Source organism: Triplophysa rosa, linkage group LG10 (assembly GCF_024868665.1).
Source record: "Triplophysa rosa linkage group LG10, Trosa_1v2, whole genome shotgun sequence".
In the NCBI taxonomy this organism is placed as follows: domain Eukaryota; kingdom Metazoa; phylum Chordata; class Actinopteri; order Cypriniformes; family Nemacheilidae; genus Triplophysa; species Triplophysa rosa.
This window is the reverse complement of record NC_079899.1, coordinates 2425913-2447925: the sequence shown is the minus strand read 5'-3', so window position 1 is coordinate 2447925 and position 22013 is coordinate 2425913. Positions and strand designations below refer to the sequence as shown.

Sequence of the window (22013 nt, the reverse complement as noted above, 5' to 3'; positions counted from 1 at the left end):
GGCCTACTCAAATGTATCTAACCTAACTATTTTCACTCCTTATTGTCTAAAAAACTTTCAATCAGGAGACGTAATGCCGAGAAGCTCCCGCGGAGTGAAGAAGAGGTGGAGTTACGAGACTTCTCAGACAGTTGAAGTGTCCAATGGAGTTAAGAGATTTGCTCTCAAGCTATTTTCAACACTTTAGATTGGTTAATAATTTGTAAAAATAACAGACCCACATGGGGACTGACCAATAGCATCGATTTGTGGAAAAATATGAAATTGACCAAATTTGGACATAGGAGGTTTCCGCCCGACAGCGACGATATATAAATGTTTAAATGTGGAGGAAAAAACCTTGGGAGAAACCAGACTCAACCGGGAGGGCCAGTTCTCCTCTGGCACATTAACATAACACTGCTGAACTACTGAGAGCATGAATACTGCTTGAACGCTGTGAGATTTTACGCAAGTAGTTTTTGAGCGGTGTCCCCCCCTTACAAAAATGAACCATAGTTTTACTACAGTTAAAACCAGAAAACCATGCGTACTGTAGTAAAACTATGGTTACCACAAAATAACAACAACCGTGCTTACACTTTTACCAGAAAATAAAACATTGTCATTAGGGCTGTCACGATTATGACATTTGGCTGACGATTAGTTGTCCAATAAATCATTGCGATTATGTCGATTAACTGTGAAACCATGGCGATGAGAGGATTATTGTGACACCCCTAATTGTGGTAAGGGCACAGTTGTGCCGCCGGTGTGTGTACACTTTCTAGAGACATGACGCAACACTGTTTATACTTACTGAACCTCCAAACGGCTGTCATTCACCTTACCTGTGTCTCCACATCACATACCTGAAACAAACAAAACTCTTGTGTATCGCCTACATGAGAACAGTCATATATGTAAATATGTATATGTATGTACAGTCATATATCGTGTCTGACCTTTGACCTGAAACCACTCATGAAAAAGGATGTCTTTTATCTGAATCCGTTGACCTGGATCTTGCTGCAGGCAAGCGTTAATAAACCTGCAGCATTCTGTGCAGATGGAAGAGGCCGTTATTACATCAAACTGAAATTCATTTCACTGACGTGTATTTCTATCTTTCTTCTGTTTTATCTCACCTTTGCTCAAGTCATCTCTGTACCAATTTTTGTCGTTGATCCAGTACAAGATGTATTTTTCTGGAAGTTTCCCGCACACCAATCTGTACAACATCAAGCCGAGTGACCACACCATCGCCGGCAATGCGTGATACCTGTCTGTTTTGAGCATCTCAGGGCAGCAGTATGCCCATGTGCCTGAAGAAAAAGATTTCATGTGATTTCTGCAGTTGCAGCAACACTAAAAGTGAGTCGACATCTCAATATTAATGTAAAGAGCTCGTCTGAAGTAATAAAACATACCCGTCAATGTTGTGTAACTTGTTTTGTTTAAGAGATCGCCACAGCCAAAGTCGATGAGTTTGACCTCAAATGTTTCGGTGTTAATCAGGAAGTTTTCCAGTTTGATGTCCCTGTGGAAAACTCCCCGTTTGAAACATTCAATAGCAGCCTGGATCGCCTGCCGCATGATGCTCTTGGCTAAGTCCTCTGTGATGGCTCCTCCATGGCATTCAATAAATTCACTTAAGTCCATGCAGGGAGAAGGATGCTCGAGGACCATGATGTATTTGTCATCACGCTCCTCCCAGTCCAAAAGCCGGATGATCTCAGACAATTTAGCTCCTTCATTGGCGAGGACATGAAGAGCGATCTCTCGTGGAAGGGGGTTAGGATGACCGGGCTAGAAGGAACACAAGTTAATCAGGATTAGCTCGATCTTACACAAACTCTATAAAACTATTATTTAAATGAGTTAAATTTGCTTAAAAATGATGAACAGTTTACTTACTATGCAAATACGATCAGAATACCCGCCGGGCCTGACAATTTTCACTGCCACCTGATCGACAAAACAAAACATGATTTACAGTCGAGTCATACAGAAGTCATTGATCCTGAACAGACATGTAACACATTTAAAACAACAGAGAGCATGTTAGGACTCTAAATAACAGACATAAGACACATTAAGATACATTAAGAAGACTTGTGAAGGAAAATCAAACCTTAAGGCCGTCGCTCACACGGGTCGCTTCATACACGGATCCAAATCCTCCTTCACCCAGCTTTTTACCCATCTTATACTGACAGGAGTTGATTTCTGTCAAAAGATAAATGTAGTTGACATGAAATGACCAGAAATGGTCGTACTGTCCTACTGGTTCAATACTTCATCCAAAACTATATGAACAAGATTTGTCTCAGTTGATCTGTTCTTGTTCTGATTTCGTATGATGTTAAAATAACAAGACTATCATTCATATGTTTTTCCTCGAATGAAAACACAGAGCTGGATAAGAACATGATTTTCGCAGTGTAAAATATATTCTTTTAGTTTGTGTGTTGTGTATGTTGGGATTATGGAAGTAAACTCACCATAAATCACATTCCCGTCCTCATTATTCTGCAGCAGGTCCGACACAGAACAGACAGCGGTGTGAAAGCTGTCAACACTTTCTGAGTTGGACCCTGAAGAGACTGTACGCCGGGGGACGTTGACATACAAGTCAAACAGAGAAAGAGTTGGTGTGCAGAATTCTTCATCGCTGCAGTCAGACACAGAGGAGTGATGTGAAGTCAGCAGGTCTCCGGCCTCCGTCAGGAGTTCAGGAGTTTCCTGCATCTGATCTACAGATGGAAATGAATTCAAACACAAGATAATATTGATATTAATGGTGACACATCAAACACTCACATTAATCATCAATCCTGTGCATTAACCTAAGATTGCAGAATATTAAAAAGTGACAGCGTGCAACATTTCACATTTAATAATAAACTATGTGTGTGGCATGGCAGGATTTTGAGCGGTCCACCCTTATGAAAATTAACCATGCTTTTACTACAGTTAAAACCACAAAAACATGGTTTCTACACTTTGAGCACATAAAAACCACGGTTCATTGTTGTAAGGTCAGAGTTGAAGCAAAGCGCCGCCGGTGTGTGTGGACCGATATATACTAACCTCCAGACACCCCCTCGAAACGGCTGTCAATCATCTCCACACCGCTGACCTGAAACCACTCATGAAGCAGGACGTCTTTTAGCTGAATCCGTTGATGTGGATCGTCCTGCAGGCAATCGTTAATAAACCTGCAGAATTCTGTGCGGAAGACGGAAGAAGCCGTTATTACTTCAATTCATTTGACTCTCATGTATTTCTATCTTTGTTTGGTTTTATGTCATTATGAACTACAGATGTTCTGATGAAGATCTCACCCGTGCTCAAATCGTCTTTTTCCCACTCTTGGTTGTTGATCTGCTCCCGGGTGATTATGCCAGGAAGAGCCCAGAACATCATTACATACAGCATCAGGCCGAGTGACCAGACTGTCGCCGGCAACGCGTGATACTCGCCCACCTCCTCCAACTCCGGACACCAGTAATTCGGTGTGCCTGAAGGAAACAGATTTCATGTGATTTGTACGGTTGCATCAACACTAAAAGTGACTCTGTGAATCTCAATGTTAATGTAAAACACTCGTCTGAAGAGATAAAACATACCCAAAAACTTGGTGTAACAAGTTTCTTTGAGCAGGTCGCCATTGGCAAAGTCAATGAGTTTGACATCCAATGTTTCGGTGTTAATCAGGAAGTTTTCCAGTATGAAGTCCATGTGGAAAACTCCCCGTTTCAAACATTCAGTAACAGCCTTGACCGCCTGCCGCATGATGATCCGAGCTAAATTCTCAGAGATTTGTCCTCGTCTGCTTTCAATAAATTTAAACAAGTCCATGCAGGGAGAAGGATGCTCGAGGACCATGATGTATTCGCAATAACGCTCCTCCCAGTCCAAAAGCCGGATGATCTCAGGAACGTGTTCTCCTTCATTGGCGAGCGTATGGAGACCGATCTCTCGTTGACGGACGAAGGGATGACCGGGCTAAAAGAAACACAAGTTAATCAGGATTAGCTCGATCTTACGCAAACTCTATAAAAACAATGATGATGATTTAAAACGATGAACAGTTTACTTACAATGGAAATCAAATCAGGAGACATGTTCCGGACAAACTTCACTGCCACCTGATCAACAAAACAAAACAAAACAAAACATGATTTACAGTCGAGTCATACAGAAGTCATTGATCCTGAACAGACATGTAACACATTTAAAACAACAGAGAGCATGTTAGGACTCTAAATAACAGACATAAGACACATTAAGATACATTAAGAAGACTTGTGAAGGAAAATCAAACCTTAAGGCCGTCTCTCACACGGGTCGCTTCATACACGGTTATATTTCCTCCTTTATTCAGCTCTTTACCTATCTCATACTGAGAGGAGTTGATTTCTGTCAAAAGATCAATGCAGTTGACATGAAATTACAAGAACAATCTGTCCTGGTTGACATGCAAAACCACATCCAAAACTATTTGAACAATATTTGTCTCACAAGACTGTTGTGTAAAATATTCTTGTGTTATCGATCAATAAGTGAAGTTTATATAAGTCATATTCCATCAAAGTGCTGATTCAAGACTCCTTCATGTCCGTCCGGGACACATTTAGTCTCAGCACACATTTTGTATCAGAATAGGAAGAAGAATGTCCAGAAGAAGACAATAAAACAGTGGCACACATGTTGTATCAAATGTGTGTTGTGTGTGTTGAGATTCTAGAAGTAAACTCACCATAAATCACATCCACGTCCTCATTCAGGAGGTCAGGAGTTTCCAGATTGTTCTGAATCTGATCTATAGAGGGATATGATTTTAAATACAAGACTGTTGAAAGCTAATTATATGGATCATATACCAAACATTATCATTAATCATCAATCCTGTGCACTAAACTTAGCTTGCAGAATTTTAGAAAGTGACAAATCAGGATTTCTTCATTTCTCAGCACACATCTTCCGTTCATTTAAGAAGTTAAACCTGACAGACATCATGTAACATAACTAATAATCCTACAGAACTGAAGCTTAACTGCAGCAGAAAACCACAACATCCAGACTATTGTCAACACTACAGTAACAAACATTTGGACAAATAACATGAATTTACTAATCGACAATTTGTTGACTTATTTTGTCAAATGTGGTAAAAACTGTAAGTAATGAGTAACTGACCGTAAACTTTTAACCGCTAGAGAACATATTCTCATAACAACGTGTTGATATTCTTTACCTTCAGGACTTCTGTCAGACTCTTCTTCTCTCTCACTGCGAATTTTTCTCCACAACCTCTTCCAAAACCTCCTCTTCTTCTTCTTCTTCCCCTCATCTCTGTTTTCATCTGGTCGAGGTGAACGGTCGCGTGCATCAGCGGTTGATGACGCAGGTGTATTTTGCTGTGTTGTGTGCTCTTCTCGTTCACCCTGAGCTGATCTGCGACCTTTCCTCCAAAACTTTCTCCAAAATCTCCTCTTCCTCCTTCCAGCATCTCTGTTGTCACCCACATCTCCGTCAGTGGCGCCCGCTGGTGGAGGTGAATGATCGCTCGAATCAGCGCTCGATTGAACAGGTGGATGTTCAGGTAGCGTGTACACATCCCTACGATCGCCATCAGCACTTTCAGCTTGAACGCATTTACAAACTTTCTGACCCATTTTCGCTCTCAGATAACAGCAGTAGTCAACCGTAAGCGCGTGAGTAGCAGAATGAGGAGAAACGCGCAGTTTGATGCTTTAACGGAGTCAGATCGTTGTGACGTCATGTTTGGAACTCTGAATGTTTACGCTTATCTGATGGTTAAAACGTCCTGTCCAATCCGGTTGAGTTTCAGCGTCAGTGGGCACAAAACGCTCAATTGTTTTTTTTAATAATATTTTTTTCATTTATCTGTATTGATTACAAGTAAGGCTGATATGTGCATATTTTTGTCATGTCTCTCACTGCTGCGGCTTTGCTATAAATGTCAGTAGGCTACGTAGCTCGAAAATTACTTGAGCAACAAGTCGTGAACAAGGGTACATATACAGTACATTCTGTTATCGTGTTTTGGTATTGATATTTTAAGTTTCCAGTACTGACAATAATAATGAAAATAATAATACTAAGTAAAATAAAAATAATAGCCTCTAATGAAATATGCTTCAATTGACCGTTTCTGAGAATTCATTTATTTCAGTTTCATCATAGAGAAAACTTGCAGTGTATTTAATACCATATATTGTCTTTATTTTATTTATTAATCTGTTATTATTATTATTATTATTATAATTATAATGTATGTAAAAAAAGTGAAGTTACCATCATTGCTGTGGCTGCTGTGGACAAAAACTCAAATAACCTGGGCTGCATCCAAAAGCTCTGAAATGCCAAGGTAGGAGGTTATCTTGCTGTTTCCTGAGACACTTTCCTCTGATAGAATTCTGAATGCAGCACAGATGTATCCTTCACTGCCTTTGATGTCCCACAATCCTGTGCGTGTCCATCTCATATGTATATATCAAACAGAATTCCATTACACTGCACTTATTATGTCATTGCTCCATCTTGTGTTTGATCACATCTCACAGGACGAGAGCTGGCGTTAGCTCAGAATATTAACAGGGGCATGACTGACCAGCAGGGACTTCATGTGTGTGACATCATCAGAGAGGTGAACAGAAGAGAGGTGGGAAGTGACTCGAGAGTTCTTCAGAACATGCTAAAGGAGTCCAGCGGCAGCACTATCAAGAACCACACACGCCAATGCCAGGTGGGTACACACATGCACAAATGTAAGTTTACAGAGAGACCTAAATGAACAGACACAGAAAGTAGAACTGTACATGCACACACAACTGCTACCTACATGGTAAAAAATAATCAGTGTTGTGCAAGTTGCTTCCAAACTGTAATACATTACAGATGACTTGTTACTGTTATTTAAAAGTAATCCCTTACCTTGCAATATTACTGTCTCAGAATTGTAATACGTTACATGACTCCGGTATTACTTTTGATTTACGTTCACCAAAATAACTACAGAAGTAGAACTTAACATTCTAAAATGACAAAATGTCTTTGTATTTTTGTATTTTCAAAATACAAAATATTTTTTGCCAATCAACCTCTTTATTAGACTGCTGATTTCTTGAATTAACTAGGCTATACAAAAATAAATACAAAAAATGCTAAGATTAAATACGTTTAAATACGAAATACTATTACAAAATAATAGTATTTTGTATTTCAAATGGATGTATTTGAAACACTGCCCATCCATGCAGTCTTATAAGGAGGTTGATTGGCAAAAAGTATTTTAGTTTGAAAATACAAAAATACTAAGATTAAACACATTTAAATACAAAATACATTTTAAAAAATTCAAAGGTATTTAAATACAAAATAGTCCCATCACTGAACTAGATTATATAGAATTCTAGCTAGTCATCATGTAAACATTAGCTTACCTTGTCATTGGTGTCACAGGGATCTTGCTAACTAGCTTCCTGAAAGCAGCCCAATGACCCCTCAAAACCCGCCCAAAAGGAATGAAAACTAGCCCAATTATTTTCCGGTGTCAAATCAAACTCAACAACTGCCAAAAGACTATTGCTAGTTTCTATTGCTATATTTACTTATCTGAATGGTTTCCTAGGTATTGTATATTTTTTGTTCTGATGAACTCAAAATATGTTTTGGAGGATTTAGGAGAGCAAACAATTCTGGGTCACCTTTGACTACCATTAGATTTTTTCTGCTATGGTAGTCAATGATGCCAAAGAATTTTCAGTTGCTAACATTCTACCAAATATCTTTGTGTTCAACCGAACAAAGAAATGTATACAGGTTTGGAACAACTAGAGGGTGAGTAATCCATAACAGAATTTTCATTTTTGGGTGGAGTGTCACTTTAAAAAAGATCCCATGTGTGCTCGAGGCCACGCACGGAAATGGACGAGAAACGTGTTTTCTCTTCGTAAGACATGCAAAAACTTGCTTAAGAAATAAGCTTGGTTAAATTTATTGCATATGTATAATGTGTACAAGCACCTCAATGTTTTGTTGTTCTAGACTGCGTATAACTGCTCAAAGGTGATATTTGGCAGCCGGAAGAATCAACTGCGTGATTTCTTTCATTGTGCAACGTGACATGCACCATACGAAACATTGGTAAAAACATAATTCGGATGCATTGTCTAATACCACTGCTATATTTTCAAAAATACAAACATATTTTTGAAACAATTTACTGACTATCGATTTGTCTATATCTATATTCCTCAAGTATTTTTGTGTACTGCTGAATAACTTTAAAAATAGTTCATAGTATTTTGACCTGTGCTTTATTTTGAAAATAGCTAGTAAATTAGATTATTAATGATATTATAAATGATACATTAGAATTGCAGGACCAGCTCGACATTAAGGTTTTTGTTATAGAAACAATAAACAATTAATACATATAAAAGTGACAGCTTATAAAATTGTATTGCATTACAAATATGTACATTCTTAATAACAAATAGAAATCTGTAGTAAAACAGGGAATTGAACAGGAATCGAAAACAGCAGCTAGGAATCAATTTTTTCGATTTCCAAACCAGGAATTGGAATCGGAATCGACTCCAAAAAATTCAGAATCGAACAGCCCTATCTGAAGGTTTGAGAACTTTGGCAGCTTTCATTGGCCAAGGCCCGCCCAAGAGGCTATGACGGACAGGTTAAGCAACCAATCACGTTTCGTTTTGTGTGAGCGTCATATTTAGAGGCGTTTACAAACCGGTGTACATTCACTAACGTGTCAAAAGTTAACAGCCTTAACACACCAGGCATTTTTAGCCCTCCCCTCCGGGCCCAACTTACAACAAACCAATCAGAAAGGGAAAGGCAAAATAAAGCCCCGCCTTGTTTAGGTGAAGGCCTAACCAAGGCCTAACATTCTTTCCTTCTCAGAACACAAAAGAAGATAGTTTGAAGAATGTTGTTAACAGCCCCCATTCACTTGCATTGGTTACAATAGAAGTGAATGGGGGGGCTGTGCTGTTCTGTTACCAACATTTTTCAAAAATATCTTCTTTTGTGTTCTGCGGAAGGAAGAAAGTCATACAGATTTGAAATGACAAGAGGGGGTGTAAATGATGACAATTTTCATTTTGAAGGTGAGCTACTCCTTTAAACCAAACTTTTTCCTGGAGGGCCAGTGTCCTGCAGAGTTTAGCTCCTACTTGCCTCAACACACCTGCCTGTAAGTTTCTGCTGGGCCTAGTGAGACCTTGATTAGCTGGTTCAGGTGTGTTTGATTAGGGTTGAAGCTAAACTCTGCAGGACACCGGCCCTCCAGAACCGAACCTGGGGACCCCTGCTTTAAACAATCTGTAGCATTGACGTTCTCTAGCCAGCAGGTGTCGCTGTTCAGACATTAACAATAAACTAAATGGCTCATACAGGTATCTTCACGTGTAATCAAACGTAATGTTAATATATTTGTGTGTCTTTTAAAAATGTTGTGGCAGATGAGAATATCAGTCATGGACACTTCTTTCTTGTGAAAAAGAAAGTCAGAAACATTGAAAATCAATGGCAGAAGTGTATAGAAGTGTACACATTAATTCTGTCAACCTGTCTAGCAGCACAGAAACGCGAGAAATTACGAAACCTACCATTACAGATCTTACCCTTACATGAGTTGATATTTGCATTCCTAATGATATCATCATGTTAAACAAAAACTTACCTGCAGCTTGACACTTTGCGTCCTGTCAATGAAATGAAAACGTTGAGTCCAGAGATTCCTGCCTGGACATCTTGCGATTCCAGGGCTACAAAATTTAGGGGTATTTTTAAAAAATTACTCTTAATAAATAGGTAGTGTATGTAGAATGTGCCCATTATTAGATGTTTTTCCTGCTTAAATGATATTTCACACACTTTAATGGGTTGTTTTTACCACTCTCCGGAATAGTTTTTGCTGAACCAGACATGATATTTTTGGTTATGTTTTCCTTATTTAAATTCAGGGCTTGCTTTTTTGCCTTTTTAATATTGCCATTATTATTGCATGGGTTGTGTTTACCACCCTCATTTTTATTTCTATTAAGTGGACATTTATTACCAGTTGTATGATATGAATTATTCAATAAAAAGATGTTATTGTCATGGATACACCAGTCTTAACATTTGAGTAACATTTTTTTCTCTGAGTATATTTACCAGTTATTGCTAATGGATGAACTTGTAACATAGGCTACTTTTTATATGTTATAGGCCTAACTATTTAGCTACTGTATAGGCCTATTTTTTTAAATAAAAACTATTTTTATTAAATGAATTGCAATATATATTACCAAAGTTTTACCACAAATATCGTAGCGAGACTAATCTTTGTGAAGGAGGTTTTGTTTGTAGATGCTGCTGCTCCTCCTCCTCCTCCTCCTCCGATGCGTCAGAGGGAGGAGCGCGAGCTGCAACACGAGACGCTTAACTCTCTTGTTGTCGGACACATTCAGTTTAGTGCAGTACATGCGAGAGCGTGTGTTAGGATCTAACAGAGATACGGTACTCTAGCATGCATACTTCTGGATGAAAGAATGCTCTCACTTCACAGACTGATGATTGATATACTTTAACCTCGAGCGCTGAACGAACTCCACCGGCTGGACTTTACAGTATTAAAGTAATGGAACCGGTCACGAGGTGGACACCACAGCAGGTTGTTGACTGGATGGGAGGTGAGATTTTATTCAGCTTTTGATGTTGTAAGATTAAAATCGTTTAAAAACAGCGTCAAATACGCGATGTGTGCTTTCGCGGAAACGGATAAAGAATAAACCTTTTGCAAGCATGATTTTGTTGTACTAAAGACGTATAACATTGTTTGTTTACCATTTGTGCAACCGTAGTTTTGCTAATATGGTTGCACTATAGTTATGGTCGCGAGACCACAGTTGTGCATATACTGTGCCTCAGCGTAAAACCCCGGTATGGTTACTGTAGTAAAACCAGTATTTGCATGTAACTTTAGTTTACTCACAGTTTGATTCATCAACACTTGCGCACGATGGACATACAAAGACAAAGTTGTAAATTGTCATTGGAATCAAACTCATTATCAGATTAGAATTTGCTCCTTAACTTTTGTGTCCATCGTTTGCGTAGATGACAGAGTAAAATCATCTGCAACATTAAAACGTTTTGAATCTCCAAAAACTGTGAAAGTAGACTACATTAATGCCCTTAAGAAAATTAACCCTGGTTTTTCTATATTAACTAAATTAATAACTGTTGTATTTGTTGTAAACTAGCCTATTCCAGAGGATGATAAATCTGACAAAACCATGGTTACTGCACTGAGCAGTGATTTTCTTGATTTTTCAGTTTAACATTTGTTCATCTGTTCTCTTATAGTTTATCAGATGTGTTTTTCATTTGGCACTGTTTCAATACATGTTTTTATTTAGCTGGCTGTAAATGTTTTGTGGCTTCACTTCTCGTGGAATAGTCTGGTTTAAACGACTTCGCTCGGAGACATGTGGTGTTATTTAATGGATAAAACCTGAGGGTTAAACCAACAAGCATTTAGATACCGCCTTTGATCTTTAACCACTATTACTACACCACACTGAACTGAACAGGGTCAAGTTTTTGAGCATTAACAGTAGGGCTGTCGCGATAAACCGACGATGAATATCACGTGATTTATTCACAGCTTTTGAGTGAAGTACGGGAAAATGCTGCTGCATCCGAGAGCCAGAGGGCGCTCTCGTGCAGAAACTCCACATACACACTGCAGAAGAAGACCATAACACCTTCTAGAATCTAGGAAATGCCTATGGACATCTTTTTATCACTGTTACTCAAGCCTCATCAGGTATTTTTATGATAATAAAGTATATTTATAATGATCGTGTTTGACGGGTGTTGCTTTTTCAAATGCACATTATAAGCGACTCAAACTCGCACTGCTTTTCCTACTGATCCCAGAGCCGTGCTTCACGGACAAGCTACGCATTAAAAAAATATCGACATATCGCAGCCAGCTCGATTACAATAGGATTTAGTGGTATCGTGATAAATGATCGTGCAGCCCACCCCTCATGCTCCCACACTCCCACTGCTGCCGTCTAATGTCTTCAGAAGTCAATATTCATACTTTACTGTGTTTATATACACAACAGCCCTAAAGAAAATGTTTTATTGCTCAGATGTTGCTCCTTCATTGCTCAGGAGATTTAATGGAGTTTCATTAAGTATCCGCTTAGTCTCAGATGTTTCTCCGAAAATTGCTTAGGAGACTCTAATTTTGTAAAATGAATGTAGAAGTAGTAGGCTTTTATCTGGATTTGGGTAAATTTGACGAGAAATGTTGAGATCTTCAATAATATTAACTTTTGATTGAAGACTAGGAGAAATATCTAAGGTGCAGATGAGATTTAAGGAAAAGTTTCTATTTGCTCTCCATTTAATCCCATTAAAATCTAGGAGAAATAATTGTGATATTAAAGACATCAAGAAGGCTTTACATGGATTTCTGCTCGTAATCTGTGTTCGATTGTGTGGATTCTGTTGTGCATCCATCAAACGTGACCAAACGTTTCGTAAGACCAATTGTAGTCTTTTATTGTAGCTGTATTCATGATTACACGGCTCTTCATTTTACAGTCAAATCATTCAAAAAAACATACATTTCAAGTTTTGTTAGGTGTTATCACAACTAACTTTACACTTCCGCCACTATTGTAAAGTGTTGTACATTGTTTGTTAGATTGCCATCTGACCACTGGAACCTTCTGTAAATCTGCCATCAATCTAGTTTTGTCAGGAATGGTTGTCCGTGTTCAGATGTTGGCCGTCATATGAGCTGGTGAATGGGCCGGTGGGAGATGTTGTTGGATGTGTTTTGTAGCAGCAGGTAAAGATATTGAGGATTTCCAATCAGTGGTTCATATCAAACACTTATTCTCTAGATTTTAAATCATAATCTGTGTTCATTCGTCCAATAATTCTTGGGAATTCTAACAATAATAGATGTAAGTGGATTTCATGTCTCATGTGCCAGTCTTTTGTTATTATAAACCAAGGTTCATTTGGTACTAGGGATGTAACGATTCACTCAGCTCACGATGCGATGCGATTCTGATCTCATGATGCGATTTATTCACGATTTATTTTTACAAAATGAGTTGAAACAAATTAGAAATGAACAACTTCCCTTGCATTATTTCTTAAATTCTTCACTTTTCTTTGTATAGTAAAATTATGTTTTATTTCAAATAACAAAAACTAAACTGCAATTTTAAAACAAATTAATAATAGAAAAGGTCTCTTTAATATAAACAAACTAATACTGTCTGTGCTTTTCTTGAATTTTTTGCATTTAAGAAATATCAGCAATGCATGTTTGCAGTGAAAATAGCGGCCCCTGCTGTTCAAAAAAATGTATTGCGATTCAGTTCACACTTCAACCGATTTGAATCGTCACACATTGTAATCGATTTTCAACCGGCTCACGGTGAATCGTTACATCCCTATTTGGTACACGGTTGGAATTCCAGATGATTTTTTTGGAACTGTACGACAGCAATTGCTTTTTTGCTTTAATTGTCATATATTTGTGGAGTCTGTTTAGGCCTTTACACCTGTTATTTAAACTGCGTTTTGGTCTTAAAAGTGAGTTTAAATCATTATTGTCTGCATTTAAACATGAAAAACGTGAATTTGTAAAAAACGGTGACATCATGGACATGTGTTGTTTCTTTACAAACTGACATTGCCGAAAAGTGACCTGGCATACATAATACAGCTCTTTTAGTTGTGTTTGCAGATCTGTGTGAACGGGAAATGACAACGTTGTATGTCTGTACGCGAACCAAAACCTTTCCATTGCTCCTGAGCTGCCTTTACCTTTTCCATAGGTTCTGTTAATTATATTAAAGCTGTAATCGAATGCTAGTTTCCATTCACACAATCACAACACCATATGTAAGCCCTTAGATCCTCGACTTTGCCATATGGTGTCTTATTGAGATTCTCGTAAATATTTAATGGAGTCTTTTCACCCGAAACGTTAATGGCAGGATTCAAGCGGCATTCTGTACTACTCTTTCATTTTATAGGAGGGTGAGGAGCATTACAGAAACATTTCTCATCAGAATCAACCTTTCTACAAAAGGCGCTTGTTCTCAGCGTGACAGTCCGTTGGTATTTGCATAAAGCTACGCTCCGTTTCTAACAACATTGAGGTAACAAGGTGGCTTTGCATTCAAAGCTGAGTCGCCCCCCATCAAATGTGAGAGCTTAGCAGTCCAGTCTCTTCTCATCATAAGAGTCGTGATCTCTATAAACACACAGCGAGAGAAGTGCAACCTCAGGTACCACAGAGCACACGGGTCACTGGTCCTGTATGAATGTCCAGCCGGGCAGAAAGATAGACGGGACGCGCCGTTCTCGCTTTCGGCTCGCTGATAATCCTCACCAACACATGAAATGCCTGTTAAACACAAAAGCGGGCCAAACCTGGATTTCTATGGAGTTTTATTCAAACTTAACGCCGTTTGGAAAGTTTCCATTTCGATTTTCTCATTTCTGTTTCTAAAAGCAAAGGAGAAAATGACAGAAAAATAAGAGCTCTTGGTTTGCCAACCTCTTATATTATAAGTGGAAAAGATGCATGCATGGAACAAGTTGAAATTGCTTTCTGGTTTAAACCCTGTAAAAGTTTGTACCAATACATACGATTGTGTGTTCTAATTTTATAACTAACAAAAACAAACTTGACCTTCACTTGACTCTCTGGAGATTTACAGGAGCGCTCCAATAATGTGTTTCTGGTGCGTTTTATACATTTCTCAGGGAGACAAAAGACTCGGGTCTCCCGTTTCACGCTGTAAAGGTCACAAGCCCTCCTACAGCACCTGTATTCAGACAAACAGAGAGAGGTGTTACTGTACAAGCACAGGCAAAGAACTTCAACCACATCAGGGAATTGTGGGAAATCCTGCGCTATAGCCAAAAACAGAGCTTCATTTTAAAGGTCATAATTCATTCTCATACATTAAAGTCAGCGACACCTGTTTCTTCACACGCTTAAAACCAACTTAATTTAGTTTGGGGCTGGAAAAATCCAAGTAGATAAGTGTGATAAATTCCAGTCCAGCGTGTCATATTCATAAATGCATGTGCATACTTGACTTCAGTTGGATGGGCGTGTGCATGTTTGTAACGGCATCATGAGTTGAGTCAGCTGTGTTGAAGCAGCCGGTTGTGACTGTCATTCTCTCAGAACAGCTTGTGTGGATGTGACTCATCTGCTTTCAAGCTCTAATATCCTTCATTCATTCTCTTAGCATTCACTCGAGATCATTTCATTGGCTGGTTTTGAATGACATCAAACAAATACGTGTAAATAATCGCATTAAGTGTATGGAGTTAACTTACTGTAATTGAAGTAAAAGTTAACACGACTCTGGAGCTTTCCTGCTTTCATTCCCTTCAACAGAACATAATGTAATGACACTGTGGATTTTTGTGTCTAAAATGTCGGTTTTTGTAGGGGAGAGCTTAGAACAGATCTTATCACTGTCTTTGTGATTTGGGTTAAAGTGATAGTTCACCCAAAAATGAAAATTCTGTCATCATCTTCCATTTGTTCCAAATGTGTATGAATGTCTATGTTCTGATGAACACAGAGAAAGATATTTGGAAGAATGATTATAACCAAACAGATCTCGACCCCCATCGACTCCCATAGTAGGAAAAATTACTTTATCTTTTTTTTTGTTCTGTCGAACACAAAAGAAGACATTTTGGGGCACTTTTGACTACCATTGTTTTTAGCATTCTTCCAAATATCTTTCTCTGTGTTCATCAGAACAAAGACATTTATACCCATTTGGAACAACTGGAAGGTGAGTAAATGATGACAGAATTTTCATTTTTGGGTGAAGTATCCCTTTAATACATTCATATTATTCTATATAATAGTGAACTTGCCAAAACCTATTTCGGTTGCTTGTAAAGTTTGTTAAACAAATGTTAGTTTTGTCTGATATGCGTGTTTAGGTTCAGTATGAAAACGCTGCTGGCGAGACTGTAGAGAAAGATAACTGTCGATTGTCATGATGAGATTAATATATATTCAAATCAACTTGCCTTTGTGTTTTATTATTTGCGTTACACCAAGGAGGATACGATAACTATAAAGATAACGTTTTAAAAATCGTTCTGAATTTAAGAGAATAGTGGAGTCAATATCACAGCATAACACTAATTGGCTGACAATCAAATGTTATTTTAATTTTAAGGGCTTGCATACGTAAAAAACGTGTGGAAGCTTAGAATAACACTGTGTCTTAACCAGACCAGTGAAGTCAAAATATATAATAAAAAGTTTATAATATATGTTAATTTTTTACTTTATTCACAAGCGATTTTCGTGGTAATCGACAGCACATGTGCGGTACGTCATATGCAGTGAATGCAATCAGAAAGTTGCAGAATGACACAAAATCCCATAACAAGATCTTTTCCATTGGTTGTGTGTATGTTTTAGACTAAAATAAGTTGCTTTGTTGCGATCTGGGGGCAACATGGGAGGTGTGTCAGTGTAATTGTGGTTTGGCTTGTGTTTTCAAAGCGCTTTCAGTCTGCCTTTCACCCGCGGGTGTCTGTACCGTTTCATGACTGTATATAGAGTTAATGAGGAGATTTTGTGAAGTGAGATCTGAGCCGCTTCTACAGGTTTGTTTATGAATGGCTGCAGGGCAGAAACCGTTTCTGTGTTCAGACCTCTGAAACGTGTGAAACTCGCCAGCATTGTGCTATTGTGCAAGTTCACATAGTCATTTCTAAAGACTGTAAAGACTGTAAAGATCATCCGTCGAGAAATTAATAGCAGATCACAACACTCAATGTGGCTTTGTGTTCATACAGCCGATTACCTTGTTGATAAAAGACTTTTCTTTACAACATGCACTCACATTAGTCACAGAAAATTTGAGTTTTTTTGTACTTTTAAGTCCATTAAGAATGAGTGAACCCAAGTAAAGCTTAAGACTCGCTGACAGCAGGTTGACACATCAAAGCTAGACAAAGTCTAACATAGAACTAGTGTAGTAGTAGTTGTAGTAACGTTAAAAGAGCATTTCAGCAACATTGATAAACATTTGCATTGCTAACACAGCTAAAAATTGGTATAAAAATGTTATTCTTACATCAGTAGTGGAACCTTCAAAACATTATGAAATGACGTTTACATAACGTAATGGAAATGTTAGCAAAACATTTGTAAAACATATTGTTGCTAGCTGAGATGCTAGCAACAATAAAAGAGGACAAATATATAAAGACTAATGACCAAACACAACAATAAACCAATCATACGTCACACATCTGACAAGATCATGTGACAATTGCGGAATACAAAATAAAAGGCGTAAACTGAGAAGATTAACCAAAAACCAATAAACACATGATGGCTCAAGCTCGCAGGGGACTGTTTCAAGATGGCTGATGCCAGAATCCTTGACTTGATTTCGATGAGATTTTATTTTGGTTATAAAAAGGCAGCTCCACCGTTTTAGAAACGTTTGTGTTTAAAGAATAATGAGGTAAAAGGGACTTGATAATGTGATGTATTGGCTTACAGAAGGGCTAAACATCTGAAGTTTGATTGACCCAGACGCCGTAGCCTCTTTTCCACTGACAGGTGTTTGAGACTTGCTCCGTATTGACCTCTATAACCTGCTGGCCTTAAACCAGAAGGAAGGGGGGGGGTGTAAAGTCCAAAGCATGTTTCTGCTTTACAGCGTTTGTTTACTTTCCCAATTTTGTGTGCAACTAATTTTGCACACAAAGGGTTTTTTTTATTATGCATTCACAATAACAAACGTCTATTGACCGTTCTGGAATTCCCACAAAGGGTCGCCACCCAAAAACAATGGGCATTCCTTCAATCCCCACAGGTTTACTGGAAATCTCGACAGAAGAAGAGAGGGTACCAGTGGCTATTGTACATGCTTTTTGCTCACGAGGGCACAGTGTATGTGTGAAGCGGGAGGTCAGACTCCCACCGGGAGACCCTTCATTCTGTTCTCATGTAATCAAACCCCTGAGAACCACAGCCTGCATTTCTTTTGACGTGGGACCTGGTGCCAGTGTCTCTGAGAGACTTTGAGAGGGGGCCGAGGACACATCCTGTTGGAGCAGATGTGCAGGTTTTAGTTTCAGGCCATTGCAGCCAGGTGTTGGACTTATCAGTGATCACATCAAAGTCTGTTTGAGAGAGCCGGAAGAGCAAAGAACATCAGCTGATCTAATGTACCCGTTTTTTGGAAATGCGATACTTCAACAAGTCGTGCTTCAGACCTCCGTTTCAAGTCACCTTAAGCCTATACATTTTCAAAGCAGCTAAAGTTCATGAATTCATGAACGGTGATGTCATTTTGTTAGTAGTGTTTGTAGAGAAAGAAACATGCAGGCACTGTTGTGTAATTCTCAGCGTCAGTGTCAGGTACATTGCCTCGTGTGTTAACATACACAGTCCTTTCAGGCATGTGAAATTATTATCTGTACATATCCGAAATATTTTAGACCGCTCAGCGGCATTCCTCCATGCTTCCTAAAAACAAAAGACTATAATGTTTGCAGTTTTGGGGTTTCTGAAAGGATGTCGCTCAGGAAGTTGTTGGGAATACGGATTGAATCTCCAGAGGTGAATTAAAGCAATTCATAGTTTATCTCTTTTTGTTTTCAATTGTATTATTATTTAATATAAACATTAATGAAATATTTATTGTATTTCAAAATAAACCCCCCAAAAATATTTTTTCAACCTTTCAAAGTAATCTAAAGAAGTGGTTTAATAATTGTGTTCTGAAAGAAACTATAGGTAGGTTTAAGAAAATTAATTTTAAAATCTGTTATGGCGCTATGGCATCCAAACCTTATTGTTTTTTTATGTTTCATGAAAAATTGTCATGTGATATTTAATAATAATAATAATAATTCATTTTATTTATAATGCGCCTTTCTTACACTCAAGGCGCTACAAAATGGTAAAACCATAACAATAAACAAAATAAAACAAAAAAGTACAAATAAAAAATCACAATCATTAGAAACACTTAAACAACAATTACAGCTTAAAATACCTCATTAAAAAGATAAGTCTTAAGTAGTTTGTTAAAACAGTCAAGAGATGGAGAGGTCCTGTTTGAGGAGGGCAGTGAGTTCCACAGCCTTGGAGCTAGGGCTGTCACGATTATTAAATAATCATCTCAATCATTTGACAAGTATTACCATGCTTTAGTAACAATATATACACTAAAATATGCAATATGCAGATGCACTACAGCTCCCCCTAGTGTCTTCTATAGAGATGTGCAATAATTGCGATAATCTGAAACCATCGCGATGAAGTCCAACAAGCTGTAGTGCATCTGCACATTGCATATTTTAGTGTATATATTGTTACTAAAGCATGGTAATACTTGTCAAATGTACCACCACAACACAATCACTTAAAAAAAAAAACTAAAACGTATACAAATTACCTGCAGTACAATTTAGTATTATTTAAGCAAATCTCAGTGTGAAAACCAGTCTACCAAAATTTCATTAACACACAAGTAACATTTTCTTGTAGTCTTGCAAGTGAGAAAAAAACAGACTAGAAGCTTTTCTATGACTGATAGTATTTTAATGGTGGCTTCAATTCACACCTGATCAATTTACTTCATTTACAAGTATTTGGCGGTTGTAAAAGCCTAAACCTTAAGTATGATGACCCAATGTTTTCTTATGTATTTCCAAGAAAAAAACATAGTCTTGTATTCAGAACAATATGGTCGTTTCAAAGCTGAATCAAAAATGTATGATTATTAAATGTCAAAGCTCTAAAACAGACAATTAATCGTCATAATCGCCAAAGCCCTAAAACAGACAATTAATCGTCATAATCGCAATGATTTAATCGCCAATCAAATTTCATAATCGTGACAGCCCTACTTGGAGCCATACAAGAAAAAGACCTTCCGTGCAGGTGTTGACAGTGTGACCATGTTACAAATGCATTCTGGTGCCAGCCCATATACTGCTTTGTAAGTTAGGACAATAACTTTAAAATCAATCCGAGATCGTACTGGAAGCCAATGTCATTTAGAAAGCACAGGAGTAATGTGTTCTCGTGAAGACGTGCAAGTGAATACACGAGCAGCAGAGTTTTGTATGTATTGCAACCTTTTTATCGAATTAGCTGGTAAACCTGCAAAAAGTGAGTTGCAATAATCAAGCCTAGATGTTATAAAGGCGTGAATACAGCTTTCAGCATCAGGCGTAGATAGAAAGGGCCGTATGCGTGCAATAATCCGTAGATGATAGAAAGCTACTTTTGTAATATGTTTAAAGTGGGCATTAAAACTCAACTGTGCATCAAAGATAACACCGCACCTGCTCAGAAGGGGAGATCGAGCTTTCATCCACTGTCAGTGCAATAGTGTTCCATTTATTAACGGAGGCTGGAGTGCCAATCAGTAATACCTCCGTTTTGGAAGAATTTCATTTAATAAAATTCTGCCTCATCCAGGCCTTAAGTTCCACTAAACAAGTGTCGAGTGCAAGAGCAATATCAGGTTGAGTACTAATATAAATCTGGGTATCATCTGCATAGCAGTGAAAACCCAGACCATACTTTCTAATAATTTGTCCAAGAGGCAGCATATAGATACTAAAAAGAATATCATGAGACGTGCTAAAACCAGTGAGATTATGATCAGAAAGTTGGAGTATCCTACCCCCCACTCCTCCCGGTATTAACCATTGTTAAACTGAACTTTAGCTCATGAAATTGTGATATTGAGCTTTTTTTATAATGCTTGTAAAGCATTCTTTCTTTGAAGAAATGCACTCTTTGTCCACTGATACTCTAGTGTTTTCTATTGAAATGAAAATGGATCTTTCTGTGGTCTGTGTGTATATAAATACAGTGGTGTTAGAGCTCAGTACTGTAGGGATAATTGACTCGGAAAAGCTGGATTTCCCATCGTCTCATTTGTGATAACTGAAGCTTGACAGGTGAAAAGAACAGGTGTGGGGGGGGGTACGATGTGCCAGTTAAACGCCATTGCTTTCCCAGCAGTGTCAGAATCCCTCTTTTTTTTAAATTCTTTAACTGACAGGAATTTTTTGTGTCGGATTGTATTTAATGACCCGAGTGTCCATTTAGGGTACGTTTACACAGCAACAATACATTAAAAATAGACCTGTTTTTATTTAGTTTTGCATATCTTTGACGACTGTCAAAATGATTCCGGTTGACACCGATCCGTGAAAACAACTAAACACTACATGACTGCAGACTGTGTTTTTTTCTATGGAATATAAACAATCAAGATGGCAAAAACATCAAACGGTTTTTGTCCGGAAGTGTTGATATTAGAAGTGTTAATCTTTAACGGCACACGGTTGTCAAGTACTTGCTCATGCCTATAGACTAAACATGTAATATGCATGTGCATGACGTCAGTGTTTGCACAAATCACAATTTTGTAGTTTACACAGAGACAATAATCTTTTCAAAAACCTGTTTTCCAAAGTTTGCATCTTCAGGCCCCCAGTTATCATAAAATTCAAAAAATTATTTAAAAATATTGAGGAAAACAAACCAAAAATATGTCTTAGATTTGTTTTTTTATGCTCATGATTTCGGTTGAATATGTAAAAAAATCATCGGTTTATTCGTTTATCCGTTTAGAAAACAAAAATGAATAAACAAATTATCCGAAGCTACAGGGACCCATTCGATTTTGAAATTTTAAGATTCAAATCTTTCTTTCTAACACATGGCATTTTCGGCGAAGCAGTTCTAATTCGCAAGAAATTAGAAGAAAAGACAAAAATGCCGAAGACCAAAAATAATACCAAATCATATTTAAGTCGGTTGGATGAACGGTTCTCGACATAATACAATTGCAAACAGACAGACACAGAGATTCCTGCCTTTATTAGAGAGAAGAATATGTTCCACCCCCTCC

The 22013-nt window shown here is 37.9% G+C and overlaps 3 protein-coding genes across 4 annotated transcripts in view; 1 reads left to right on the top strand and 2 right to left on the bottom strand.

The window, feature by feature from the left end:
- Nucleotides 1–576: 576 nt before the first annotated feature.
- Nucleotides 577–2590, bottom strand: LOC130560543 (serine/threonine-protein kinase pim-2-like). Its single transcript, XM_057344393.1, has 7 exons — nt 2484–2590; nt 2114–2208; nt 1897–1947; nt 1410–1788; nt 1128–1304; nt 945–1040; nt 577–851 (listed from the first exon to the last, which is right to left on the bottom strand). The coding sequence occupies exons 2-7, from the start codon at nt 2183–2185 to the stop codon at nt 844–846; spliced, it is 783 nt and encodes a 260-aa protein (XP_057200376.1). The 5' UTR covers nt 2186–2208; nt 2484–2590; the 3' UTR covers nt 577–843.
- Nucleotides 2263–5696, bottom strand: LOC130560296 (serine/threonine-protein kinase pim-2-like). Its single transcript, XM_057344000.1, has 9 exons — nt 5243–5696; nt 4745–4807; nt 4310–4404; nt 4086–4133; nt 3612–3990; nt 3327–3503; nt 3073–3210; nt 2484–2735; nt 2263–2288 (listed from the first exon to the last, which is right to left on the bottom strand). The coding sequence occupies exons 1-9, from the start codon at nt 5661–5663 to the stop codon at nt 2263–2265; spliced, it is 1599 nt and encodes a 532-aa protein (XP_057199983.1). The 5' UTR covers nt 5664–5696.
- A 4770-nt stretch (nt 5697–10466) lies between these two features.
- LOC130560051 (connector enhancer of kinase suppressor of ras 3-like) overlaps nt 10467–22013 on the top strand; it is a 38383-nt gene continuing 26836 nt past the window's right edge. For both annotated transcript variants that reach the window (XM_057343516.1, XM_057343515.1), the window contains exon 1: nt 10467–10715. In XM_057343516.1, coding sequence (XP_057199499.1) covers nt 10664–10715 — 52 coding nt within the window. In that variant the 5' untranslated portion in view covers nt 10467–10663. The remainder of the gene's footprint in view (nt 10716–22013) is intronic.